Genomic DNA, 26,929 nt, shown 5'->3' with positions numbered 1-26,929 from the left:
GCAAGCGCCATCGAGCCCCGACTATACTGCCGCCGGATGACGCGCCGATAGAAACCCTCTGCCAGCGCGACTCCCCGAAAGGGACGAGCTGCCCACCATGGCCTACCCGAACAACTACCAGTATCCGCCGCCGGGCCAGCAGCCCCCGCCGCCCGTGCAAACGCAGAATCTGGGCCACCAGCAGCAGCCGCGCGCTTTCTCACCGCAGAATTACCAGCAGTCGCCCACCGCCCTGTCCCCAACCATGGGCAGCGGCATTCCTCCGAATAAGCGGCAGCGCCTGTCGCCAAACCCGCCATCGCCTGCGCCGTACCAGTCGCCTTTTGGCATGCCTGGCGCGCCCCAATACCCTCCCTCGCCCTATACCGCTTCCCCTCAGACGCCTGGCTACCACTCGCTGCCCACCTCGCCCGCCGCGATGCAGCCTCCGCCCTTCCACCAGCCCCAGCCGTATCAGCACCCGAATGGACAGCCGCCAGCGCCCCAGGGCTCTATGCCGCCACCCAAGGTCCCTTATAGCAAGACTGGCGATAGTTCGGAATTAGAAAAGGCGAATGCGCGCGACTTGGACGTCAATAACATTAGCGATGTGCTCACAGGATCTGGTATCGATCTGCGCGCCGAGGAGGACAACCTGCTGCACAACTACAGGAGCTTCAACTCGCAAGCATCGGGCTCCACAGCATCACCACATGCTAGCTTCAACAACTGGAGCCAGCAGTCGGGCCATGGCGCATTCCAAGGGACCGGCGCACTTAGTCAAGAAATGACCAAGGAGCAGCATGAAGCTGAGTTTATCAGGAAGCACGAGCAAGCCGCCAGGATCCTGAACGAGTCAGCCCAGCAGCCGCTGAACGACCCGTTCCTATCAGCAAGTGTCTTAAGACATCGCATCGCGAAACGTGGCTATGAACACGGAATTCAGATCAATGTAGATGGCCTGTTCGACAAGATCCCGGACAAGGGTCAGCAAGAGATCGCACGTACGACTGCAGCCGGCGCCAACGGCGAACAAATCGTAGGCCTAGAGGCTGCCAGTCTACTGAACCAGAACGCTCCACTTGTGGAGATTCTGACGCTGATATCGCTGGCTGCCGAGGAGCGTGTCCGGACTATAGTTGAGGATTCTTTTGCTTTATGCCAAGGTCGTCAAAATACTTCTCATGGCATCATTCCCCCACAGATGCTTGATCTTGCTGTGGTGGATGAGGGCGCATCAGAGAAGATGGCCCCGCCAGTCAACATCTTGAAGACGCCGTGGGAGGCAACAGACAGCGCTGTCAGCCCTACAGCGACAGCCAGCAAGGGTATGTTTGTGTTGAATATTTTCTAATCTATTGCTAATCGATGTAGGCGTCCCCAATGCGGGACGATTACCAACGCCTCCAAGTGAAGCACCCCCGACTCCTCAGCGAACATACCAAAACGTCAATCACGTTGCCATTGCGCTTACGAAGCGTGTAAATGATGACTACAAGTGGGAGCAGGAGCGCCTTCGCAAGCGCGCAAAGCGTCAGGCAGGCGCCTCGGCCTCCTCAGCAGATACCCCAGCTGCCCCAATACCCATGCCGGAACCTGTGACCAAGAAGGCTTTGGCATTCGCCAAGAAGCAAAGTCAGTCAGACGTTGTCGTATTTGGCAAAGCCAACGAGACCGCCAGCATGGCGCTTGGTGGCAAGAAGAAGAAATACTCGTGGATGACGGGCGGTGGCGGAGGACCAGCGTCAGGTGCATCTACACCACGACCGGCTGCAGCAACAGGTGGCAGTGGCGCCGCTACACCTGCGGTCCAAGCGCCCGAAAAGGCTCTCATGGGCAAGAAGCGCAAGTTCGGCGACACCATTGAGCAGACCGAAACAGGCGCCGGCATTCAGCTCCGTGATCTCATTCATGTGCTGGACAACGACGGAAGAGAGAAGAAGACGCTCACAGTCATCTTGGCGCGTCTGAAGAACACAGAAAAGGATACTAAGCCTGAGGTCAACAAGGCGGCGCCTGCTGTACCTGGTCCGGGTGTAAGAGCTTAGGCTCTACCTTTATTTGCATTATCAGCGTTGGCGTTAAACGGAGGGATGTCAAGTGAAGAGGACAGAACTTGTGACATATTATTTGCATTATATCCCCAAGGGCTGGGGTAAAACTTTCATCGATGAGAGATGAATGACTGGGTACCTTCGAATGGAATGGGTTTCGTGCTAAGGGTATCACGTTCACTAGGGTGAAGTAGCTAAATGATCCCCAAGAATAATATCTACAGAAGATACCACCTACCAGCTTTCGAATTTGTGCTTTCGACAATGCTACTCGGCGATCAAAACAACTCTCTAGCGGTAGCCTTGGTGATAAAAAAGGATTCGATCATGTCCGCAAGGCTACCATGATGCCTTTGACCAGTGTAAGCGCCAGGTGCACCAATAGCAAGCGTTCCGGACTAGCGCCAATATGCTCAGCCTCATATGTTCGACTGCGGCACAGTTGCAAGCATTTTGGATGCCTGTCAACAGCCCGCTCAATGCGGTTGCGCTTTCGCTCTCTTGACCACGACTTGATTATCCATCTATTCATGTACCGTTGCTTGATGCGTCGAAATGTACCATATCTCAAGGCGGCCGCTCACCACTCTTGCCTTGTTTGTTGTTCGAACGCATCACAAACGATTAGCTTCGAGCAGAGAACCTGTACGTTGGCTTGGAGCTCCCGTCTATACAAATCATAGTTTAAGGCCTGGACAAATACGTCTTCCCCGAGCAGCATTATCCACATCAACGCATTCAAAGCATTCTTTCGGTGAAGGTACGCCATTTCCACCATCCCTGCCAACTCTATCTTATCACAATGCTAACCTTCACACAGATTTCGACCCCTACAACTACACAAAAGGGCGCTGGCTCCGTAACGATGCAATCGAGCGAAAGGCACGGTTCATACAATTCGACTTTGACGCTTTGTGCCGCAGGATCATAGCACTATGCCCCGGTGCTCATTCCATCACCTCTTGTGAGAAGATTGAAGGCGGTAGCAACCGCGTCTTCATTTTCCACACTGACAATGGAGAACGTCTCGTTGCGAAACTGCCGTTTTCTGTGGCGGGCCCTCCGAGGTATACGACGGGTTCGGAGGTTGCTACTGTGGAGTACTGTACGTTATTTTACACGATACAAGACAAGAAGTATGGTAAAGTAAATGACTGACCTTACGTTCCGTTAGTGCAAAGTAAGACCAGTATCCCCATTCCCAAGATACTGGACTGGAGCGACGACGCTTCCAACACCATTGGAAGCGAATACATCATCATGGAACATGCCCCAGGCGTTTGCTTGAATCTGAAATGGCACGACATGACAGAGGTCCAGCGAGCCTTATGCATGAAACCCATCTACCAGAAAATGAAAGAAGCCGCCAACCTCGCATTCCCCGCATACGGCAGTATATATCGAACCGACACACCGTACATCAAGGGTTCTACGATCCCGCTAGACTCAGACTTCTGCATCGGACCTAGTTGCGACGACCTGTATTGGGACTGTTCACCCACCTCACCAAAGTATTATCATGACATCAAGCCCAACCGAGGACCATGTAAGCCAACCCCCATCATTCCAGTATCAACCCAACATCCTCATCCTCACCCCAGGGCCCAACCTCTCCACCTTCAGCTCCGCCCTCACAGACGTAGGCCTCTCGCGCCTCCCACCCGCCAGCACTGCCTCTTCCCTCCGCCTCCCGTCCTACCACGGCACCATCTCAGAACACAAAGTCCTCCTAGAATACTGCCGCGCAATAGCAAAACAGATGATCCAAACTACACTCATGCAAACGGTGTCCACGCCCATACTATTCCACCCAGATCTGCATTCTCGGAATGTATTCGTTTCGGAAGAGGATCCAACGGTTCTCACCGCGATACTAGACTGGCAGTCCTCAGCCGTACAGCCCGCGTTTTGGTATGCGGACTCCACGCCTGACTTTGCACGGAAAGAAGAAGTGGAAGTCGTTGCGAAGGATGATGGACAAGGTGAGGCAGGAGATCGAGATCAAGAACAAGAACAAGGACAAAAACAAAAACAAAAACAACCAACACACACGCCCTCAAGCACCCTCCGCGCAGAAACCTTCGACCACCTAATCCACTCCCATCTCCCCCTTACAATGCTCATCCCCCGTACAATGGACGAAGCCTACCTCCGCCCCTTCACCTACGGCCACAGATCCTGGCTGCACGGTGCCACCCCCTTCCGCGAGGAACTCATCCAAACGTCGCGGCGATGGGGGGAATTAGGTTTCTCAACCGTAGGGCCATGTGCGTATCCCATGCCTAGCCGGGAAGAATATGCCGCGCATTGGGAAAAGTATAAAGAGTTTGAGGCGCGACACACCATGAAGACTGAAATGCAAAGAGTTTTAGGTGTACAGAGTGGGGGGTGGGTGTGGGCGGATATGTATGACGTGACGAATCAGGCGCAGAAGGAGTGGTTTGAGGAGGCGATGGAGGGGGCGATGGGGGAACGCGGGGAGAGGGTGTGGGTTAGTGAGGAGGGGGAGAGGTTGACGGAGGCGGAGATTAGAGAGACTTGGCCGTTTGATTTGGAGGATTGATGGGGGTGGGGTGCATGGCGGGTTATGTACGATAGGTTTTGTGCTTGTATGCTTCTCTGCTCAATGTACAACAGTATCTCTTCTCATAGTTGTATTGTTGCCATCACTATGATTAGAAGGCACTCCACATGTCGACAGTCTCGTTCCTTTGATGAACGTAAGCGTGAACGATACTTGAACAAGGAACGATCGAAACACCAAGCAACACCAATTGAAACAATGATAAAGATTTTGCTATTTCAAACGTTTGAAGAGGGGTATGCTTATATAACATCATCAATCGCCTTGGACCAGATCGTCAGGAAGATAAAAACTGGCCTCCAAAAAAGACAGATAAAAGAGGACGCGCGCAGAAGAGACAGTCGCAATCATGGTCCTCGTCTACCCATACATCGTGCCCGTATCCCGGTAGTAAAATGTCCAAAAGTATGTTTGCTCTCCCGCAGATTAACAACTTTTTCGAAAAACATAGTCGTGCGTAGTTTGGCTCGGTAATTATCAAGATGCGATTGCCCCTGTTTATCTGAAGCGAGCAGTGCAGCGGCCCATGACCTCGCCCTGGCAGACGAGCTCGGCGTTGAATTCGGATCCGTCGAGCGTGAGGTAAATGTCAAAGTAGACGCGGTAGAAAGTACCTTGAGGGGTATCCATGCGTTCAAAGTCTTTTTCGAGGTTCTTTCGTGAGAGGTCAGAGGTGAGGGTGACGACTTCCTTGATACCTAGTTCGCTGTTAGTACATACATTTCGTTCAGGTATCTTTTTCACTCACGAGGGTCTTTGGTGTACTCTGGGCAAACATCGTCGTCGCATGCGTAGAGTATATCCTCATACATGAGCGTCGCACCAGGCGCGACTTGCCTGAAGAACGAGACCTTGACTGGCTCGCCAATCTTGACCCTTTGGCCCTTTTGCACGAAGATCTGGCGCGTGTATTTGCAGCGGTCTTTGCCATCGAGAGACGGAACACGGTACTGCTCGGGATGATGGCCCTCTTTGAATGGCTGGAGGGTGGCCATGAGGTAATGCCTACGCGCAACACGGTGTGTGACGATTCGTTCTGTGATACCGGCTGTGACGGCTCCCTTGACGATGGCGGCGACGGAGTCCATGGGACGGACAACCTTTGACTGAAATTGGGGCGGGACGTGGAGTTTGATCTGTTGGAAGAGATATTCGGAGGCACCGAAACCACCGACCACCAAGACGTTCTACTATAATCAGCACTGAGAGTGATGTGGTTCGACATCTGTGACTGCTTACCTGCAATGACCTGTTCTGTGCCTGAATAGCAATAATCTGGTTCCTGACAAGCTCGAGAATGCGGTTAACCACAGGCTCGAAGCACTGTAGAATCTCCTCATTGGTGAAGGTCATGTACCCCTCCTCAATGCCAGCCTCTGGGAATTCAGCCTCGATACCGACGTCGACAGCCCACTTTTGACCATTGTTTCGGAAGTCGGCTTTTATCCTGTTCTCGAAGTCCATGATGCATTTGGCGTACACTTTGCCGGCTGTCTTGGAGCCATCTGGGAGTTTCATCTTCCTGATCTTGGCTCGGAGGATGTTGCTGAAGTTGCGGTTGAGCGCGGTGGAACCACACGAGTCTCCGGATCCAGCTGTGCACTCGGCGACGGAGAAGGGCTGCTCTTCTTCGACTTCGTAGGCGATCAAATCGACGGTGCCACCACCGCAATCGACAATGAGGACGGCGTCGTGTATCTTGAGGTTGAGCAGACCGGTCTTTGAGCAGAACATGGCGGCGGCTTCGGGTTCGGTGATGAGGGTCAGTCTGTTGTCGTTTTCGTCCCGCAAGAAACCAGCCTGAATGGCAGCCGCACGCGTTGCAGCCTTTCCAGCGTCGTTCCAGATGGCGGGCACTGTCAGGTAGTATCTGATGTTGCGCTCCTCGCGGTTGAAGACCTCACCAAGTGTCTTCTGCAGCTGGTTCCGCATCGCCTGGCGCAGGTGGAAGAGGTAGTCGGCGGCGACATCGATCTCAGACTTGCCGGGGGGTAGCGGCGGGAGGTTGATGGGGTCGATGTATGTGTTTCCGGACAGCATGAGCTGCAGCTTGAACCATTCGACCTTTTGCACACCAGGCTTCGGGTAGCCCGTGGGGGCCAGAGCATCGGCGATGTCAGGGCCCCATCCGACTACCTTCTGGTACTGGTCGTAGTACAGGACGGTGGGAATCTGGGAAGGGTTAGCGGGTGCATGTGGAGGGGTCGGTCTAGCGCACCTTCTGCTTTGTCTGGTTGCCCGCGCCAGGCCATTCGGTGATGATGTCTTCCTTGGCCTCGGTGTTGGTCGCAAAGGCGAATGCGACGCCGGAGAAGGTGGTGCCCTGTGTGGCATGGTTAGCGGCTGCCGCGTCCGGGGGTGTCTGGGGCTGCTCACAAAGTCGATGCCCACAATGAGCTGGGCCTTGGAGCGGCCTTCACCCGCTACCTCTGCCATGCCCGAGGGCCTGTTGTACGTTGCGGGGGGACCATGAGGGGCAGGAGCGCCCGGCGGTGGAGCGCCGTAGCCCTGGCCGTACTGTCCAGCTCCCGGCGGGCCCTGGGGAGGATAGCCAGGCGGGCCAGCCTGCGGCGGGTAGCCCATGGGGGTCTGCTGGGGCGGGTAGCCAGGCGCGCCCGTGTTGATGGGCGGCAGAGGACTCGCGGGCCGGCCGTGCTGCTGTTGCGGCGCACCGAGGCCGCCGGGCGGGGCATACGTGTACGAGGGCGGGCGGCCCAGGGGGTTTTGCTGGTTCATGGGGAGCGAGGTGCTGCTGGAATTCGAAGCCTGGGGCGATAGCGACGTCGGTCGTTGCGCTCCCGTGGGGGCGGGATTGCCTTGGGGCGTGGGCGAGGGATTGTGTGAGGAACTCTTGCGTTTCGAACCCACTAGGTTCTTGAAACGGGCGTTCATGGAACTCATGAGAGAGGAGGGAGGAGGGCTGGTCAGGCGGGAGGGGTGCGGTGCAGGATATCTGGGAGCGGTGCTGCGGCTGACAGCAAGCTGGGCGCGGTCCAAACGGCGCAAGCTGCAAGGCTGTGTGAAGGAAAGCCCGCCAACGCGGTGCGGCGCAGTCCCGGAATTGGCTGGGGCAGCTGGAGGATAGGCAGAGTATCCTCGAGCTTGACACGGCAGATGCAGCGCGCGCACACCCAACAGTTCAAGTCCCTGGCCACGGCGCTTGCTGGCGAAATTGACGCGGCGGGGTGAATTGTACACAAAGAGCGGGTCACTCTCCGCCGGTCAGCATCCTGGGCATCCTACGCCACATACTAAGGCCATTGCCTACGACCAGCCACGTCGAGCCGCTGTCAAACACGTCTGTTCTGTCCAGTTCCCAGCGGTACCCCAGCGACATGTAACGACTATTCCCGGCCGAACACCACGTGCTGAGCAGGGCCGACTCTCAAGAGGACAAGACAGTTTCCTCAAGCACTCTGGCGGCCTGACCAATCCATCAACGATGCATCCGTCTTACAAGCCCGAGCTGGGTGGGTCCGCTGCACACTGCTCACCTCAGCACTCTAGATGCCTGAGGTTGTACGTTGCGGATGCCTTGCCCTATGCGAGCAATGGGTTCGAATTTCGCAGGTACAAGCTTGACATCTCTGTGCAGTTTGCGAGTTCGTCCTATCTTCGCGTTTCTTTGTTCCGGTGCCCATCGCTGCCATGCTACGGACCCACTAAACTCTCCACACCAGGGTCCGTAAGGCTGGTGTCTAAACTTGGAACCGGGCCTGTTCGGTCACGGTATGCTAGCGTCGAATTGTGCAGCACGTTAACCAGTACATTTTGGACTTGCATGCGTATGTTTGAGACTCGATCAAAATTTCCAATGGCAATGTCTTGATGCTATGCGAAGTATGTGCTAAAATGCTTTCAAGATGCGACCATCCAATGTATCCAATGTAGCCAATGTGTCCAACACGCCCAACGTATCCGATGTATCCAATGTAAACGCCAACAAGTATCCCACCATCCTATCCAAAAGTCGCGTAGAATGCTCGCGTGTGTATCATATCAATCCCATCTCATTGCTGTATCCAGAACCGCCCCCTCCCTCCACATCCCATCACCCCACCAGCCCACTCCCAAACGCCAGCCAAGCCAACACCCCCGACACAACTAACAACATTACCGCAACCACAAACATCGCAACAATGTTCTCAACCGAGTACCTCACATCGTCCGGCCTCACCACATCCACACCAATCTGGCTCTCCTCGTCTTCCTCGCGACCCCCGTGCTGGCCGCGCGGTACGTACTGTACAAGCGTGTCGCGATAAGACTGTCGGACTGCGATTGCGTATGGAGGGGGTGCGTCGGCTGGATAGAAAGCATCGTTGGGTCGGTGAGATATTTCCGTCGACTGCGTGTACGCGTGGGAGACGAGGTGGGCGAGGGGAACGTCGTCGGCGTCTGGGGTGTGGGGTGGTGAGTCTGTGTATGGTTGGTAGGGTGGACTGCGTCGTGACTGCCGTTGGTGCGTCGGTGAAGTAGTTTGACGCGTCGAGGGTGATGCTTCTGTTGGTGTTGGAGGGTCGTCGCGGTAGGGCTCTTCGTCTGCGTAGGGAGGAGGCGTTGCGGACAGCGGTTTTATGGTCGTGGATGAGTCTGAGGAGCTGGGTGATGTTTGGTGGGTATACGATGTTCTCCGGACTCGTGCAGGAGAGTCGCGGTATGGTGTAGTAGTAGTGTTCTGCGCAATGTTTAGCTGACGTGACTCCAAAAGGGAAGACAGGCTGATGTATACCTCCATGACGAGCTTCCAAAGCCAGGTACAATGCCCTCTCTCTCAAATATGTCTCCAACACTGCCAAAAGAGCGTCCAATTCCCTCAAGCACTGCCAAAGAAGCTGCTGTAAGCTATGTCACCAAGATGCTGTTGAGCGCGATCAGTAGAGGCTGCGGCACGTTACACAGCACAGGAGGTTAGCAGTCGCGTAGTCACAGGCACACATCAAGTTGGAGAGCACAAGGCAGCTGCGACAGGCGTCCAAGGCCTTCCGCAGCAGCGGCGCAGTAGTCCATGGCTGCCCCCATCAGATGGCTGGGGGGTAGCTGTCGGCCATGGATCCGCCCACTCGGACACATCCATGCGCTGTGACGATTGTGGCTATAGCGGGGGGACAAGTGGGTTTAGCGCTGAGGCGCCATTCCTGGCTACGCCGCTGCCGGGCCGGTAAGGCAGACATTATGACATCGGCATGCCGTTGGATTTTATCGAGTATCGCGGACGAATACTGACCAACATCCTCGTATCGAAGGAGTCTTCTGCAGAGCAGATTCTGTCGAGTTCTCCCATATCTCAACAAGGCTTGCAGCCAATACCAGTGCTTCCAAAGTTCCGAAGAGGAAGGACCATCGCACCGCCACAGTTCCGAAACTCTGACCCGCGACGCGACATTGCCTGACATTTCAGGAACGCGTTTCAGGATGAAAATAGGAAGAGCGGTCGAGACTAGAAGCGCTCGCATAATGAACCAGTTCATCTAGAGGTGACAAATGTCGCGCCTCATCTGCATTGTCGGCAAGGGGGGACGCGAGCCAGCTGCAGCGCACCTTGAAGCTTCAGCGTGCACGCGCTGTGTACATCACCAAAAACATCAACGCAAATACACCAAAGACATAGTAAGCATTCTTTCATTAAACCAACCTCTGCTCTAGTTATACGTTCAATCTTATTTCGCAAAATCTCCGAACGCAATGTTTCCCTTAATACCTCTGCGTCTCCCGCACTGTTCATAGCAGTAAACGTTCAGACCCTCTGTCGATCTTCCCACGATATTCTTTCTCACCGCCTGAACTTCGTACCAGTATTCACAGTCATTGACTCGTCAAAAGGTTGCATGGCTCTGGATTCAGTCTCCTACCTTATTTGCTGAAGTTTTTCTGGTGGCATTCTTCCTACCTCATCCTACAGTCTCATTCTCACGTGTGGTTCACGTTGAATTGACTGGATGCGAACATAAGACCGATCGCAGACCCACACGGCTTACTGTGCCCTCCTAGTTCTACTCCGACCCCGTTGTGGAGATTCGTCATCGGATTCGCTCTCACTCGGGCAGTCATCGTTCTCGGTCCCGGCGCCATCTTGAGGCGAGGTCTGGTTAACGACCCTCAACACCCTTCCGCTACTCGATTCATTCCTGGAGGAGTTCTCCGGTGAGGTGTCGTTGGTAAGCGAAGGAGCTTCCGTGAAATCCCCGTCGAAATCTGCGAATTGCGATTGATCGATCGATCCGCTGTGGTTGTCTGGACTTGGTTCTTCGTAGAGTCCTTCGTAGAACGCCATGTCGTCATCAGCAAGGTTACCCTCTGAAGTTCCAGCGCTGTCTTGTGTGTAATACCAGTCGGTCGGAGCGCTCGCTGGGACAGAGCCTTCTGATGAAGTCGATACTGACGCGTTGCGGACTCTCAGTGGCCCCTGACGTACATAGTACGGAAAAGACGAATTGTTTTCTTCATCTCCTTCGTCGTCAGCGTCTGCGGAGCTGTTATCATCGACGGGACGCGGATCGGTAGCCCACCAACGCTCAATCCCGAGGTCTTCTGTACCACCGTTCGAGATCGCGGACGAGGGAGAACGGGAACCAGCTGGCCCTGCCTCTTCAAACGACCCCTCATCTAGGGAGAACCGTCGAACAGCCGGTACTGCTTCTGTTGCATCATCTGATCCGCCATCGACAACACATTCCCGCTCATTCCCACAATCCCCAAGCTCACCATCCTCGGACGAGCAAAGCGAAAAACGAGATTTCGCCGGACCAGCCTCTTCGACCGACCATTCATCCAGGAAGAAACGCCGAGCTGCTCGGAATGCTTCTGATATACCATCAGAAACATCATCTTTTCTATCGACGTGATATTCCGGGTAGTCTGGCCATGACGACGATGATGAAACTGAGGCGTCGTCTGGAATATCAATATCAGTCCGGTAGCACAGCGATGCTGAAGCTGCGAGCTTTGCGCGGAAGTTCGTGTCCTTGGCTGTAGATAGCGTAAGATTCATGACACGCAGGCGCGGACGGGATCCAGCGTCTACCATGTCGGCGTAAGAAAGGTACTGCGGGCTACCTACCTGAGGGAGCTCGTAGCATTCAACATGGGAGTATGGCGTTCCTTTGACGTTCGCAGCTTCCCATTGCCGTGAATTGGTGGTTAAAGCAAAGTTCGGGGGCACTGAATGTGAATGGCGTCCAGGCCCCCCGTATCCGACATCTTGCAAGTAATACGCATCTGCCTCACCACCAGGGTGATAACAAAGCATATCATCTTGCTGATCCCGCGACTGCGGCCGCGGACGATTCCGGTACCTAACAGCGTTGGAACGTTGAAGACATACCGCAGCCGGAGGAGGCGGCCGCGGCATATTTAGCTTTTCCGCCCCAGCCAGTTTGAATTTGGCAAGTACAGAAAAAGGCTCTTCGTCGCTAATAGAGGAGTCACCAACCGATGAAGGCGAAGGCGAAGGCGTCCCTGAACGCTGCCTAACAACCTCCACAGCACTCCTGATGAGATTGGACACACTGGAGACGACTTCTTTAACCTGGGGCACACAAGCCTGGCGATCTTCTCGCCTATGCTCCTCCACAGTGGTCTCAGGCACCATAGCCATGCTCTCCATCAAGTGTCGCGGTTGCTCAGCTTGCTCAGCAGAGTTCTTCGGAGCCGTCATATCCAAGCTCAGCCTTTCCCGGAACCTGGAGGAGCCGGCGGGACGGTTAGTATACCGGGGTGGTGCTGAGGAAGGGTAGACACGTACGAAGTTCTGTTGGGTTTCTGGGACTTCGGGTTTTTCGGAGGGTGTGGTGATGGTAGGGGTTTCGGTTGGACGTTTCGTTGGCTTGTTATTGCGTATCCTTAAGATTGACAAGATCTGAGTTGCGCCGAAAGTCATCTTGGTAAATGCGTATGTGTGATAGATTTCGAGCCTGCTCTTGAGTATTCGATGGCACCGTAAATCGCAAATCGATAACTCAGTGTCTTTGCGATATGTCTTAGCTGAATACTTCACTAAGCTTCAGACTTTCACGGTAATGTTTGCTTTGGGACTATTCGGGAATAGTTCAGGTCACTGTTTTATACAGGGGATTGCTTCTAGCGATGTCTGCGAACATCTACGATTTACTTCTTGTGCAAGAACGCGGATGGCCAAGATGAGTCATGCCACGCTGACATTGTGAGTATAGAGCGAGTGGATATCTGATGTTGGGCGGTTCGATTCGGTCAGAGTGGTCGAATTCATAGCAATGGGAATTGTGGTGCCAAGTGAAGACACAGCATATCAGTTGCAGTGAAAGTCAGATGCGCACTTGATGGTTGGTATTATGTCGTTATATTGATCATCTTCTACTAAAGGCTGTCTGGAGTTTCGTGATCCCTCTGAATTGTGAGTCTTGACCCCGCTACGAATTGAGAGCCAGCCCATTATACATCATTCTGCCGCGACTTCGTGATCGCATAGCTATGATACGACAAGGATATCCAGTTCATGCTCATGAAGTGATGTTCAGAACATAAACAGAGTCGTGGCCAACTTAGGAATGTTCCAAGACTCGGGTATATTGCGCGAAAAGATCAATACCTCCAATGACGTGTCCGAACCCGTCATGTAGGATGGTTGGGGTATCATAAACTTCGTGACTGGAAGCTTACGCGGTAAGGTTCTCAAGGTTATCAGCCTTACTGAGTCGCCTGACGCCTTCCGCTTTTCTGTCCTCCGCAAGAAGGGAGGCGAATTTACTGGCCTTCCTAATTTGAGGTCCCTTCCAGTAGAAGACGTAGATTGGTGCCACGACCAAACAAGACAGGCATGCCAGTAGGGTAGTGGCGTACTCGGACTTCTGGGGGCTCGACGATGCAAGGTTGTTGTACATGGGTGTGGCGTACATGGCGGAGATACCGGCGAGGAAATCACGAGCGAACGCGTTTCCTCCGGTGGCCGAAGCCGAGTATGGTCCGTAGGCGGCGATCATGTAATCGACGGAGGAGTAATAGATGGCGAAGTTTGCCAGTCCGACGAGGAAGGAGAAGATCATCGGTGCGATCCAATGGGTTTGTGGTGGTCCCATACCTGTGTCACCATTAGCTGAAGTTCAATTGATGGTGTTCAGAAATCAACTTACAAGTCCAGGCAAATCCGAACAGCCCGATAGGCTCGAACAGCGCAAGCAGAAGAAGCGGCTTCAATCGTCGCTCTGGTGTCATCCAGTCGGGGCCGTTCTTCTTGCGCAGGTGATCATCGCGCCAGAACCAGGGCCAGTACAAGAAGTAGGTGAAGAAGTACGCGGCGTTGATAGGAATGAAAGCCCAGGCGACTTGAAGTGTGCCGAAACCGAAGTTGTTCGGGAATGTGACGTTAAATGCTTCTAGGAACGTGAAGATCAGAGCGTCGGAGAAACCGGAAAGTAGCGACAGGCATAAGACGATAGGTTCCCGAACGAACATCTCAAACGGTCGGAGCCAGATCTTCCCGGCTTCCTTGAGCGAAATTCGTGGCGATTTGAGTTCATTCGGTCCGTAGATGTTGGGATCTTCGCCGGTCTTGCGACGTCTCTTAGCCTCGCGATCGATGAGAATGGTAGCTCGGCTCTCAGGCATGAAGAAGTGTACCGCTTGCACAGCAACACCGAAGATCAACTGGATCCAAAAGTTCCATTGCCAGGAAAGGTATTTCTCGATAGGGCCGCCGATGACACCACCAATAGAGGTTCCGATCGTAGATGACAAGACGATGAAGCACAGCGGCCAATGCTGCGTCTCTGGTTCGTACATATCCGCGATAAGACCTAGAGTCACACTGCCTCCTGCTGTGGAGAGACCACCCTAATACTCATCAGCATTGGAACTACTAAGTACGGAGGAGACTTACAAGAGCTCTACAGACTATAATGGTGGCGAAGTTCGGTGCGACAGAGCATGGAATTTCCCAGATGTTGATAAGAAACATGCTAAGCTGCAGAATTGGCCATCGACCAAACTCCTCACTCCATGGCGCCCACAGCTCGCAGCCAAAGGAATAGAAGACTAAGTAGATCATCTGTCCAACGCGCGCTGCCTGTGCGCTAATTCCAAAGTGCTCGGAGATGGGGTTGACGGCGCTAGGATAGACCGACGTGTTGAAGTTCATGGAGATTTGGATTCCAGCAATGGAAGCCAGGTACATGGCCTTCTTCCACTTGGGCCATGAGTATGCGAGCTTATCCCAGCACTCCCATTCTCTCAGCTCGCGCTTCCCGTCTGCACGGATCATCGAAGGATGGTGGTTTCCCTGAGGGTCGACAGGGACATCGACATGCCACTTCTCTTCCTCGCTAGTCTCGGCTGGGATGCTTGGGCGTCGCGAGGTATCATCTTTCTCAGAAATTGGGCCTGACCCAGCTCGGGCGGGCGAAGGGCGCCTGGACTCGCGTTCCGTCATCGTAAGGTGGGCTGGACGAAGAAGCTGGAGATGAGAGTCGGGGTGCGGGTTGGGGTATCAAGGCCCTCTTGAACCCAACAAAAGTCCACATTTGGCATCCACCTCCAGAATGACGTCTGAGGAGAAAGCCCGTTGCGAAGAACGACTCTCCACTCAGAGAGGGGCCTGTCACAATGGGATCCATTGTTGCGAACCCATTTCGTACAAAATCGGCCTAAAATTTGACGTTGAGATCGGGGTGATAGATGCCATCGACGACATCGACAACCTGGGCGATGAAGTGTGTCTCAGGGTGGGCCTAGCCTGGCCATGTCGGGGTGCTCTTTGGCGGTTGAGTCTTGTGGACCCAACTATGTGACGGTAAGCTTCGTCCATGCAGCGAAAAACTAGTCGTTATGTGCTTAATCCACTTCTTGCCGACGTGCGCTCACCTCCCGACAGGCCAAACGTCCGCAGATCTGCATGCGGCTCAAGTAAAGACTGGGCCAAGTGGGTCGAAAGCCCACAAGTTCTCAAGCAGCTAAGGCGGTCACCCGATAATGCTTGACTTATTTGGCTTCCTTATGTCCGTTACAAATACAGGTACGCTCGTAAGAGAGTTGCCTCGCTCTAATCGCGTTGCGACGTTGACGAAATCTTTCAGACTGTCGCGTCTGAGTGGGTCAGTGGCACCTCAGGCAGGCAGCAAGAAAGAGCCTTTATCGGCTCCAGCAGCGGCATGTAAGAATGCGGTCTGGCAATTGATCATCATGCCGTAGTCGTCCGATTGGGGTATAGATGGGAAGAGGCTCTGCGGGCGACGGATGCAGGTGCAGGGTGAAAAACTCTTAGCTCAGTTGCATGACATCATGGCGCATGAACGCGAGATCCGCCGCGGCAGCAACACCAGAGCCAATCCTCACGATGCTTTCAGGTCGGTCTCGACCGGGCGTCGCACATACTCCTTGGAGTAACCTACCCGGGCTCTTTTGTGCATGGTGTTGTGAGTCGTGTTGCACGTTTTCCCCACCCGCATATCTCCACTGCTTGACCTGTGTGCATCCACTGTTCTACGCACGTGTTCCCCGCTGACGTTGATTGGTAAGAGGGTGCATGCTAGCCATATTAGGCATCTTCGAGTCTCGTCGCAGAAGTTAGAAAACTTAAACTCGCAAAGTAAGATTGTTCATCAGGTGATAGACAGAGCCTGAAGATAGCAAGGCCAATTCAGGCAGGCTCATTCACCAAATAGTCCGAAGCAAGCTTATACGAGCAATCAATATTCGTCTCTATTATTTTCTACCAATTTCTCAAAGCAAAAAGCGCCAATGACCGCAGATCCAAGAGTGAAAAACCAGCTCTAGATCAATTGCAAGCCATGCATATAAACGTGGTATCACATAAACTAAAATAATGCCATTCTTGCATACAACCCCCAACCGTCCATCTTCACAACGATAGATGAACCCCCCGTAATCACACCAGAAAAAGAAGCTTCGAATTGTCCACCTTACAAGACGGCGACAGCGGCAACAATAGCAGCCGCCGCAGAGCCGATGAAGCTCTGGGCGCTGAAACCAGCCGCGGTGTTGGCAGTCTGCTGGGCAGGAGCACCGCTGGCAGTACCGCTAGCATCGCCACCTGCAGCGCCACCAGAGGTGCCATCGGTGCCAGAGTTTGCGCCGCCGCCAGCTGAAGGCGAGGTAGGTGTGTTTCCAGATGCGCCACCAGAGCCAGCAGCTTGGCCGGGGGAGAGGTTCTCAGTAGCCTGAGCGGCGAGGGCGACGAAGGCTTCCATTGTCTTGTTGCCGGACGCGGGACTATTGGATATGGTGTTAGTGGATTGATGTGGGTTATACAAGAGAGTGTGGCTTACGCGTTGATAGCACCGACCATACCAGCCTGGCAATGCTTTCCCTGGGAGCAGTAGAACCAGACGGGCTTCTCGTCTGCGACGCGGATGGTGTAGGTGAGGACTTGGCTTGTGGCGGTCAGGGAGGCGTTGGTGGGCATGAAGCCGGAGAAGAAGGCGTCGGTCTTGTTGGACATGATGTTTTGGATGGGGGTGCATGGGTTGTCGAAGGTGGATTGGACGACGGAGTGGTTCTGTTGGGGTATTGTTAGTTGGAGAGATAGAAGTAGAAAGTATGACAGGACGTACCTTGGGGTGGAATTGGAACTGGACAAGATCTCCGGGCTGTGCCTTGATGTTGGAGGGAGAGAAGGTCAGGCTTCCGTTGGGACCTCCGACTTGGACTACATGCGTCATGACCATGCCTGCCATTGCGGCGGGCGTAGAGGTCGAGACGCTGCCGAGTACTGCTGAGGAGAGGGTTGGCTCAGTAGCAGAGCCCATGGACATGGACATGGAGGACTCCTGTGCGCACGCGAGGCCGAAGATGGCGGAGACGATGGTTGCTCTTGAGAAGTACATGTTGACAGTGTATGTGGTGTTCGTTTGCGTAAAGGCGAATTTGGTATTAAGTATGCGATTCGTATTGCGATGCTCGTCTCGTCAAGAGAGTGGATGGGCGACTAGCGCTTTGGGTCGTGAAAAGTAGCAAGCTGGACTAGCCAGTTGTATATTAAAGATTGTGAAGAGGTAAGTAAAGAAAGATAGATGCAAAGGAAAATGCAACACAAGTGACAAGAAACGTGGGATGCAGAGATGAAGAAAAGAGAGCCTGAGGTGACGGCTATAGGGCCATCTTAAGGCATGAAAGATTTGCATGCGTGGCTAGGGCGGTTACTAGCTATTCCGATACATGGGGTTGGTGTTGCGACACGTTAGAGGCGAGAACTGCTTCAGCCTCCTGGTTCGGCTGTGGACCCTGTAAATGAGGCTTAAAACGGGTATATCTGTCTGTAGCTTGCAGCGCGAACATCATCGCTGTGAGATGACCGCAACATTTGAAAAGCACGCAAGAGATAGTCGACGATAACGCAGTGCAGTGCGGTGCAAAGCAAAAAACACATGCTTTTTCTAGTGTCGCGTTGACGATATCGCAATATTGGTGTTCGTCGAGATGCAGCTAGGTGTTGACGGTGCGACGCGCTCCACGTTCCGGGTGTGTTTGAGCCGAACCCCATGATGCTTCAGACCACGCGCGGCAACGGCAATCTCAAGGCCGATCAAGCCAGGCAACCGGAAGATCTGTTTGCGAAATTGTGCATTACATGTCGGTCAGGCTGTGCAGTAGGAGTAGCAGTCACCGACAAGATCTTGGAAGCCAGGCGTCATGTGGTCATGTTTCAAACATGCCAGGCCGACGTGTCCTTCATTTGTTCATAGGTGTTTTCGGCCTGACTTCTGAAGAGTAGTTCGTTCTGAAAACGACAGATGAGTACATGTCCATGTTTCGGCTTTTTGACATCTCCACCTCTTACTACCACGAGCCTTGGCCGTGGGCCGAACACCCGTCTTCGCTCGTAATGACTTGTGGTGTTCCAAAAATACCCTTACAGTTCTGTCATCCAAGGATAGGCTGCGAGCAGCGCATGTATGGTGCGGCGCAGTTCTCGAGACCAGCGCTATGGACGGTGTGAAGCTCCCCGTTGGTTGTCGCCTGGAGCTACATGCTAACCCCATATCCAAATAAGCCTGCATATATCCAGATAGTAGCTAGTTGTTCTTCTCATCTCGTCGCTGGTCTGCGCTGGATCTTCGTGTCTTCGTGTGCACAGCACTCAGAAGTCGAGCACAAGTTGGGGTGCCAGCTTCTCCAGATCTTCCACCTGGAGGAAACCATCGATGCTACCGCCATCCTTTGCCGCTGCCTTCATCTCGTCCTGGCTTCTGAGGAAAGCTTCCGTGACAAAGATGTCGATGTACTTGCCCACCAGCTTCATCGCACCTGTTTGTATTTGTATGTTCGGGTCTTCGAAGTTCTCTAGAAGTAGGCGTGCGAGGAGCGCTCGGGAAATAGCGGGTTCGTCGAGGGCGGCGGCTGCTGGCGGTGGATTGGCAGTGGGTGCATCGTCCATGATGTCGTCAAAGTCGGAGATGTTCAGATCCTCCGCTAGCTCTTCGTCCTGGCCATCGTCGGATAGATCGATTACATCAGCAGCTGGTGTGAAGGCAGTCTTCGAGGGCCCCGCGCTGCTCTTCTTTGCGGCACCTGTCGCGCGGGATGCCGCCGCTGGGGCGCGTTTCGTCGCGGTGGATGCTTGAGAAGGCGCACCCACGGGTCTTGGTGGGTTGAAAGACGGGCCTTTCCGGCGCGCGGCATTCGCTGTCGCGTTTTTGGGTGGCATTGCGAGGTATAATGGAGCCTGCGTTGAGTTGCGGGCGGTCAATGGAGGTCACGAAATGTGGAGTGAGGCAGCACTTGATGTTGGTGATGGTGCCTGCGCGATCCGCAACACGCTGCGCGCTCTCACGTGTACGTCATAAAATACAACAACAACACTCTGACATCGACGTCTGTAGCATTTGTTCGCTTCCATGACCCCAAAAGGCTTCTGATTTTATTCTCAGGCCATAAATCGAGGCGCCCCATATCGTGTGTGGCCATTCGTTCGGTATTGCGCACCGTCCTCGGTGCTGCACAGCCTTTGGAATGGGCGCCTTATGTTGGTTCATCACATCTCCCAATTTTCCGCTATGCTACACCGCCATGGGTATGTACACTGTCACAACCGTAATCATTCCGGAGTCTGTCTCTGATTGCCAAGCCAAACTACACCAACCGACCGTTGAGCAGGTGTAAGAAACAACGTTATACGATCACGGAGAACACAGACCATCCTTCCTTCGTTTACGCGCCACAAGCCCACCTCAAAAGCTTGACATTTCATCGCAAGCCAGAAGACGGGCCGCACGGTGGCGCCGTTCATTTCGTATTGATAATTACGGTTACTTGCGTAGTGTCCGCATTGGATCGAACCCTCACTATGGGGCATGTAGACTAATGAAGTCGGTGTAATCGTGACTTGAGTATGGCGCGATGAGGCGGTTTCATCGAGACAAAGAGAGAGGCCAGCCGTTGGACTAGTTATCTAGTTGGGAGGCTGAGAGCCAATTGTGGGGAAATGAGATCGAGGTGGTACTATGCGACCGGTAGGGTACGTCGTTACACGGCGTTGGCAGCAGACATTTCGAAAGGGTCTTGACGTGCAGAGCGCCTGACACAGTACATATATGGACCTGTGCCACGAACAAAGAGGATTTTATAAAGCCAGGGGGGTTTTTGCGCACTGCGTTCCGATTGGTGGTGGTTCACCGTGGATTGGGAGAGTCATTTCGGGAGAAGTCGAGGCGCAGCGAACATGGTAGGAGCAAAGTTGGGCGGTTGGCTATCTCCCAACTCCTTACGCAGACGTGGCAGAGAAGGAGCAATAGCTTGAGTCGTTATCGAGGTACGGTCCATTGAATATAAGTGGAGATTGCTAGGTCCCGTCGCTTTGGGGTCGAGACTGGGACAAACAAGAACTAGTACCTGCATCAGCTGTTTATCTCCCGCTCCTTTGCACACAAATTATTTGGGTACCCATGATGCGTGGAAGTGATTGAAGGATGAATGCCGGTGGCTGTCTCAGTGATTGGGTTGTGACGCGTGCAGTGTCGTGCCTTTCTGCATCTGGCAGGCATATGCACATCAGTGACCATGTCGGCGTTGGTGTCTGGTATGATTTTGCTCGGCAGCGCGCCGAACTGCGGAGATGGAATGTGGCCACGACATGTGCCAGTGACCGCCGATGCTGTGCGAGCAAGGCGGCTCCAGGTAGAGTAGCGGATGCTGCTTCTTCCCGCCCGCGTACCTCCTGACGAAAGAGTGCAGGCAGACCAGAGACATAGCACGAGAGGCGCGGCCGTCGAACAGAGGTCGAGACTCCGGAGCAAGCATCCAAGAAGAGCGGCTCCAGGCTAGGCTGAGTTTGGCGGGGTAGGAGGAGTGGCCGGCGACGGGGTTAGTGCGCGGGCTAGGAGCCAGCGTCAAACCTCGATTGAGTGGACCAGAGTGGTGTTGCGTTGTCGCTGAGATTGAGGCCAACGTCCTGGACCAGGGGGGACGGGGTTGCCCTTTCCCTTGTGGGCGATGCTATTTTCAACTGGCAGTCGCAGCGAGGGATGAGGAAAGCGCGGTCGGCACAGCTGGCAGGTGCGGGTGGTGGCGAGCCTGGAGCAGCAAACATGGCTTTCCTGAGAGCTGAGGGCTCGCTGGAGTCGCCGACACTTGACGCATCGCCAGATAAGGATGCAGCGCACAGCCGTCTTCAGCCAGGCCTCATGTCAGATACCCAGTCCGATCGTGTGCAGGCGCCCAAAACTGCATGGCGGGCGGCTGGCCCGTGTGCAGGTGATGCTGCAACTTGAGGCCGCACCCCTGTCGCTCTACCCGAGATGCTTGAGGCTTGGTGCTGCTTGGTGCTCAAGTGCACTGGCATGCGGCGACTATGGGAATATATCATACAGTGGTTCGCCTGCTCTGCCCAGGGCCCATCTCCTGCATCTCTCCGACCAGCGCCTTCCTTTTGCAACTGCGGGGTGTTTGCTCAGTCGTCATCCATTCCTCAACCCTGGACTGCTACCGCCCATCACTTGCATCCTGCCGCACCATCTTCCACCACACCGTCAATCGATACACGGACTCCCCACGGACTCTCTCCCAGTTTCCGTTTCCCCCAGGCCGCTGATAACCAAACGCCACCGCGTCTCATTCCGGACCTCGTCTCACACTGCAAGATAGAGAAGCGCGCCGGGATCTGCGCTCTTGCATGTGCACCAACGCCTTTATCCATATCTAGGCAAATCCCATACCAGACAGACAACCCTGGTCGTTACTCTTATATCCTCAATTCCCCATCGTTTTCTCTCCTCTGCCATGCCCCATTCAGTCAACAACTCTACCTCGACCCAAGCCAAGATGTCACGCCCATCGTCCACCTCGACCTACTCCGGCAACAATGCATTTCCCCAACAGGCAGGCACCACCCTCCTCTCGCCGGAGAAGGCCAATGGACAGCTCTCACCCGCGCACTCACAGTTCTCTTTTGCATCGTCGCCCCAGTCGGTCCAGGACATCGAGCACGACTCCCGGAACCGCGCTCCGAGTGCCGCCGCGGATGAAGTAGGTCCCCTGCGGCCCATGACTTCGCGCTCGCGTGCACAGTTCTACGAGGATCAATTCTCCTACAAGGACGGCATGGCGTCGTCGGCTCGCGACCGTGTGACCAAGGATGCCCCCATTGTAGCCGAGCTGCGGACAAACGTTATCGTAAGTTGTTATTCTGCCGAGCTCCACTCTTTTGGCAAATCACTAACCCAGCGTAGATCAAAGACGAATACACCCTGGTCACCGACCTCTCGCACCACCTCTCGACGCGCTATCAAAGGCCAGAAGCCTCTATCATGATAACGGTCAACCACTCAGCGTGTCTGCTCCTCGGTGGTTCATTTGAGCCCACCTACATGCTCACCATTAACGCTCTGCCTGTGCAACTGCAACCCACGACCAACAAACGCAATGCCGCCCTGATTCAGACGTTCATGGCTGAGTCAATTGGCGTTGCGCCGGAGCGTGGCGTAGTCAAATTCGTACCCATCCCCGAAGAGAGCCTTGCCATGAACGGCATGACTATCCTCGGCGAAATTGAGCGCTTGGAGCGACAGCAAGCCGAGGAGACTGGTAGCAACATCAAGCGTGCCATGACCAAGAGCTCGCGCAGATCTGGTGTCTTCAAAGCAAAGAGTACCATGCAGCTGTCTCGTGGTCTATCCAAGGCTGACCATGGCGCAAGACCAGTCGTCACCACTGAGGTTTCTCACGACGCATCCCGCGATTCCGGAGTAGCTGTCAACGAGAAGATTGACGACAGCAGGATCGTCAACAAGAAGTCTGAACCCATACTCTCCAAGTTCGGCAAGAGGTCCGCGTCTGCCGCGCACCCAGCGCCGCCTCCTATTCCTGCCGACAGGCCTATGACTTCAGGAATGACCAAACGCAAGAGCTTCATGAGCGTCTTCCGCAAATGATCATCTACGAACATCCGCTACATCGACAGCATTGTCTAGCAGTCATTCCCTAATCAGCAAACGAAGACCTAGCATTCACCATATCGGTTTTCAACGGCGTTCCACACGGCACATGAAACCACTCTCTAGACTGAGTCGGCAACACAGACTCACCTGCTGTACTCCACCATCACGGCATCTGTCAGATTCTGCATACGGCGCTACACATGGGCATGGTCGAGTCGCAGAGTGCGACAAAATTGCATTACCAGGCGTTTGGGGTGCGACACATCACATGCTGTTCATACGAATATACCCTTTTGCATTTCCTTTGTCGCAAAGCTCGAGTGAGCATTTGGGCTACATAGAAGCATTAATGACACATCACTGCCTCAGTACATCACATTGCCTTCTCAGTTCCTACACATGCTGCTGATCTGCACTTCGCCGAGGAAGCACCTGCGCTTCACTCACCGCAATGGTGCCGTCTCCCGTGCCGTGAGCGCAATCGCAGACCCACGAGCCTGGATGCACGCTCGACTACGCCATTGAGATCTTCATTCAATCCAGATTCTCACAGATCTTTGCCATTTCAGAATTGTCTCGGGTACGCGCGCCCCATCTCAGATCGACAAACTTGCCGGGCGGTCACTAACAGTGAGAAGGGCCGGACGTTCACCTGCCGCGTGGCTAGACCAGAGACTACCAGACCGCCCGTGCTTGTCGAACGAAATCCAAGCCGGCGACGACTTCACGCACTCGGTTCAAACCTCAGTCTTACGGCGTACCCCGATGTCCGTTTCCGCACTCCAACGCACCCATGTCTCAGCCCAGCGTCAGCAAACAAAGCCCAGGTAGAAGCCCATCAATGCTGCCAGCCTATCATCTCAACATGTATGCCTCCTCAGCCAGATAAGCGAACACCACCAGCGCCCATCGCTGTCACCGACTAAGCATGACTGACCCGAAAACACTGGACATGCGCAGACATTCACGTTAGCCGCCTGCCGCCCATTCTGCATTCTGCATTTTACTTTTTTCAGCTCTCCACGATTTACTAGCAAGTGGATCTAGATGCGCCACAGCAATCGCTGGTGTCGGAGAGATGTAGCGTGGCGACTAGCGCGGTGCGGGAAGGCTAACGTGTAGCTTCGGGCGGATAGAATGGATATGGCCTTGTCACGATTGTTTCTTCAGCTGTGGGATAATGTGGCGCTGGTCCAGCCCTACGATGTCGGTAGAAAGTTTTGCTTTCGTAGGGCTAAGAGCGGTAGTCTGAAATCCATGAGGGTGTTGGAGTGGAGATGGTGGTGTTGTGCCACGTCTTCTTGGACTGGACTTTCGATGCGAGGGTTATGGCGTGTATGTGAGAATGGTTGTGCATGTCTGGAAAAGAAGGGTCTGACCGGTTGAAACCAATGTGGAGATACGCTATGGTAGACATGGGGAACCAGGAAGCGAGAAAGTCTGCAGACAGTAAGCATGATGCTGGACACGAAGTTTGCTATCAGGCGCCTTGACAGTGGAAGATCCTCGCAAGGTTTTGGGCGATCAGTGATCAGCAAAACTGCGCAACTCTGCGCATCGCATTGGTATCTCGCCCAACACCCACGTTGATCCTAGATCCGCATGTATTCGTCGTCTTTATTTTCATTTACTTGCAACATCGTCCTTGTTGGCTAAGGACATGGATGCAGAGTTTCTCAATTTGCAGGATGATTTACCCGCATCCTGCACGAATGGAATTGTTGTCTTCACAGCCAATCAGCATCCTGGCACTTTTTTTGAGTCCCCCTTCCTTCGACGTCGGAAGTTTGCGTTGCTGTAGCTTGGCAAAGCATGCATTGCGCAAATCATCCGAGTGAGCGCTTGGTCGAAGTTGGAATATGCGCGACGGAATGATGCAGATAAGACGAAAGGGATCAGCAGTGAACTGCGTAGGCCAAGAGTACATCGGTGTATACAATAGTTCATCATGATCGCGCGATTGCTGGTAGAGTGCGCCGGGAAGTTTCTTGGAACGGTGGGAGCTGTGCGCGATGGAACCAAGATCTATGTGTTCGTTACGGGCGATCTTTCTGTGGATGTTTGGGGGTGTGACGTCATGGGCCGTGGTGAAGCTGGTACGGCACCCGGGCGCTATCTTTGTTGCTTTTGATCGTCAACCACGATTACGAGGTGTAGTCTAATAACTGCGAGCCTCTGGAGATGAGGTCCGGAGGTGAGGGGAGGTACTGTGAGGATGGATATGCCGAAGTGGTGAGGACCTAGCGAAGGTTGAAACTACGGCATGTGGTCAATTTGCAGAGGTAGTTTCAGTAACAGTCTCATTCTCGCATCCGTCTATCCATTCGAAGCTTCACTTCCATGCTCTACCTGGATATTGACCTAACTCTATCAGTCCACCCAAGACCACCTCCCCGAAAACCCCCCAACAAGCTCATTCGTAAACTCGGGAATAGTCCCCAGCAGCAAACTCCCCCTCCTCTCACAATCCTCATCAACCGCACGCTTCATCCCACATAGCGCCCCATGCGCCATCTTCATCCCCTTCGCCTGCAGTAACTCCACAACCGCCGCCTTACTCTCCTCCATCCGCATCTTCGCCATCGCCTCCAACTTCTTCAGCAAGAAATTCTTAGTCTTGTAGCGCTCACGCGCCGTCGCACCTTGCATGAGGCGACGGTATAGTACGAGCCATCTGTGCAATGGTAGCCAGGGTTCTAGGTTGTTGGATGCGTTGTCGATGCCGGAGATTAGGGTGGTGACTTCTTTTTGCCAGTCTGAGGGGGAAGTGTGGTACCACCGGTATTTTACTTTGAGGAGACGGATTGAGCGCGCGTATTCTGTGGAGAAGTGGGCGAGGATGTCGGTTTCTGGTGTAGGGATGGGGATGGGGCAGCGGATTAGGTCGGCTTTGCAGATTTCTGGGGTGAAGGGGTCGACGGCGTATGTGAAGGGTTCGCCGGGAGCGGTGGTGGTGTGAGTGTCTTCTTCGGCTGCGCCGTTGTGTGTTTTATTCCATGCGTCGACTTCTTTTAGCATCTCTGCCCATTTTTCGTCGTCGGCGTTGTTCAGATCATCGAAGGGGAAATCAGGGAAATCCGATGGGAGAAGCCCGCTGAAGTCAATATCAAAATCCTCGAGCGAGTCGAAATCGTCTGCGTACTCCTCGGGCTGCGCGGTCCGCTCGTCATCTGCGAAGCCTGTCGCTGTCAAGGAGTCGCTATGAACTGACCTGTCCGAAGCATGAAGGCTTTCGGTTTGTTGTTCGTCCAGCTCAGATGAGATAGATCTGGCTTCCGAATCAGCTTCTATGCCCATGGCCGTCCACTGCTGATCAGGGGAAGGAGTGCTTACCTCCATGCCATCTAGCTGCATTGCTGTTAGCATGTCTGCCATGATAACATCCTCGCCGGCTTGTCGCTCCTCTAGGGAGGGAATAAACAGCTCGTGCTCCGAGGAAGGACCTGCAGGTGTAAAGTGGGATTGCATGGAAGTAGAGATGTTTGGAGGCGTAGCATCGATGGACTCTCGTAGTGCTGTAGGCGATGCGGCTGTGTACTGATTACTCTCCGCACTGCAGCTCTCACATGTATGGGAACAAGTCCCTTGATTTGTACAGGTATCGCACGTCTCCATCTTGGTCTCGTTTTATGTGTCGACACGTCGTATGGAAGGCTGTACGGAGCTTGGAGTTATCTGTCTTTTCGAATCCGTAATCCTTCGGCTGGAATCGATGATTATTGGATGTTTCTTCTTCGACCCGAGTATTTCCAATCCATGGTTGGTAAACTTTTGTGTAGAACCGGGAGGTTTGTTCAACAGATGCTATTGTGCGGCTGTGAAACTAATGTGAATATATGTTTGCATAGTGTAAACTAAGCTGCTTAAGAAACATGTGTAATATCCATGACAGATAGTCACAATGAACTCACGACGCATGTCTCTAAAAAGGATGATAGGTACGACATGTA

At 53.9% G+C, this 26,929-nt stretch overlaps 9 protein-coding genes across 9 annotated transcripts; 3 read left to right on the top strand and 6 right to left on the bottom strand.

Annotated features, from left to right (window-relative positions):
• Positions 1 to 97: 97 nt before the first annotated feature.
• Positions 98 to 2,027, top strand: J4E85_005053 (uncharacterized protein; the record flags this gene model as incomplete). Its single annotated transcript, XM_051469303.1, has 2 exons — positions 98 to 1,307; positions 1,354 to 2,027. 2 exons carry the CDS (start codon positions 98 to 100, stop codon positions 2,025 to 2,027), a joined length of 1,884 nt encoding a protein of 627 aa, XP_051327518.1.
• Positions 2,028 to 2,588: 561 nt separating this feature from the next.
• Positions 2,589 to 4,596, top strand: J4E85_005052 (uncharacterized protein; the record flags this gene model as incomplete). Its single annotated transcript, XM_051469302.1, has 5 exons — positions 2,589 to 2,678; positions 2,778 to 2,793; positions 2,854 to 3,179; positions 3,240 to 3,579; positions 3,635 to 4,596. 5 exons carry the CDS (start codon positions 2,589 to 2,591, stop codon positions 4,594 to 4,596), a joined length of 1,734 nt encoding a protein of 577 aa, XP_051327517.1.
• A 519-nt stretch (positions 4,597 to 5,115) lies between these two features.
• On the bottom strand, positions 5,116 to 7,518 carry J4E85_005051 (uncharacterized protein; the record flags this gene model as incomplete). Its single annotated transcript, XM_051469301.1, has 5 exons — positions 5,116 to 5,315; positions 5,366 to 5,804; positions 5,857 to 6,789; positions 6,836 to 6,940; positions 6,994 to 7,518. 5 exons carry the CDS (start codon positions 7,516 to 7,518, stop codon positions 5,116 to 5,118), a joined length of 2,202 nt encoding a protein of 733 aa, XP_051327516.1.
• Positions 7,519 to 10,591: 3,073 nt separating this feature from the next.
• J4E85_005050 (uncharacterized protein) lies at positions 10,592 to 12,496 on the bottom strand (the record flags this gene model as incomplete). Its single annotated transcript, XM_051469300.1, has 2 exons — positions 10,592 to 11,677; positions 11,942 to 12,496. The coding sequence occupies 2 exons, from the start codon at positions 12,494 to 12,496 to the stop codon at positions 10,592 to 10,594; spliced, it is 1,641 nt and encodes a 546-aa protein (XP_051327515.1).
• A 754-nt stretch (positions 12,497 to 13,250) lies between these two features.
• J4E85_005049 (uncharacterized protein) lies at positions 13,251 to 15,019 on the bottom strand (the record flags this gene model as incomplete). The annotated part of the gene is made up of 3 exons (XM_051469299.1): positions 13,251 to 13,672; positions 13,725 to 14,424; positions 14,471 to 15,019. The coding sequence occupies 3 exons, from the start codon at positions 15,017 to 15,019 to the stop codon at positions 13,251 to 13,253; spliced, it is 1,671 nt and encodes a 556-aa protein (XP_051327514.1).
• A 1,489-nt stretch (positions 15,020 to 16,508) lies between these two features.
• On the bottom strand, positions 16,509 to 17,432 carry J4E85_005048 (uncharacterized protein; the record flags this gene model as incomplete). The annotated part of the gene is made up of 3 exons (XM_051469298.1): positions 16,509 to 16,818; positions 16,875 to 17,104; positions 17,160 to 17,432. 3 exons carry the CDS (start codon positions 17,430 to 17,432, stop codon positions 16,509 to 16,511), a joined length of 813 nt encoding a protein of 270 aa, XP_051327513.1.
• A 1,253-nt stretch (positions 17,433 to 18,685) lies between these two features.
• J4E85_005047 (uncharacterized protein) lies at positions 18,686 to 19,252 on the bottom strand (the record flags this gene model as incomplete). Its single annotated transcript, XM_051469297.1, has 1 exon — positions 18,686 to 19,252. The coding sequence occupies one exon, from the start codon at positions 19,250 to 19,252 to the stop codon at positions 18,686 to 18,688; it is 567 nt and encodes a 188-aa protein (XP_051327512.1).
• A 2,612-nt stretch (positions 19,253 to 21,864) lies between these two features.
• J4E85_005046 (uncharacterized protein) lies at positions 21,865 to 22,973 on the top strand (the record flags this gene model as incomplete). Its single annotated transcript, XM_051469296.1, has 2 exons — positions 21,865 to 22,215; positions 22,272 to 22,973. The coding sequence occupies 2 exons, from the start codon at positions 21,865 to 21,867 to the stop codon at positions 22,971 to 22,973; spliced, it is 1,053 nt and encodes a 350-aa protein (XP_051327511.1).
• A 2,376-nt stretch (positions 22,974 to 25,349) lies between these two features.
• J4E85_005045 (uncharacterized protein) lies at positions 25,350 to 26,594 on the bottom strand (the record flags this gene model as incomplete). Its single annotated transcript, XM_051469295.1, has 3 exons — positions 25,350 to 26,288; positions 26,313 to 26,532; positions 26,587 to 26,594. The coding sequence occupies 3 exons, from the start codon at positions 26,592 to 26,594 to the stop codon at positions 25,350 to 25,352; spliced, it is 1,167 nt and encodes a 388-aa protein (XP_051327510.1).
• Between the last annotated feature and the right edge of the window lie 335 nt (positions 26,595 to 26,929).

Source organism: Alternaria conjuncta, assembly GCF_024043145.1.
Source record: "Alternaria conjuncta strain BMP 0040 chromosome Unknown scaffold_6, whole genome shotgun sequence".
Lineage (NCBI taxonomy): Eukaryota > Fungi > Ascomycota > Dothideomycetes > Pleosporales > Pleosporaceae > Alternaria > Alternaria conjuncta.
The sequence above is the reverse complement of the archived record's forward strand: the minus strand, read 5'-3'. Positions and strand labels throughout refer to the sequence as shown.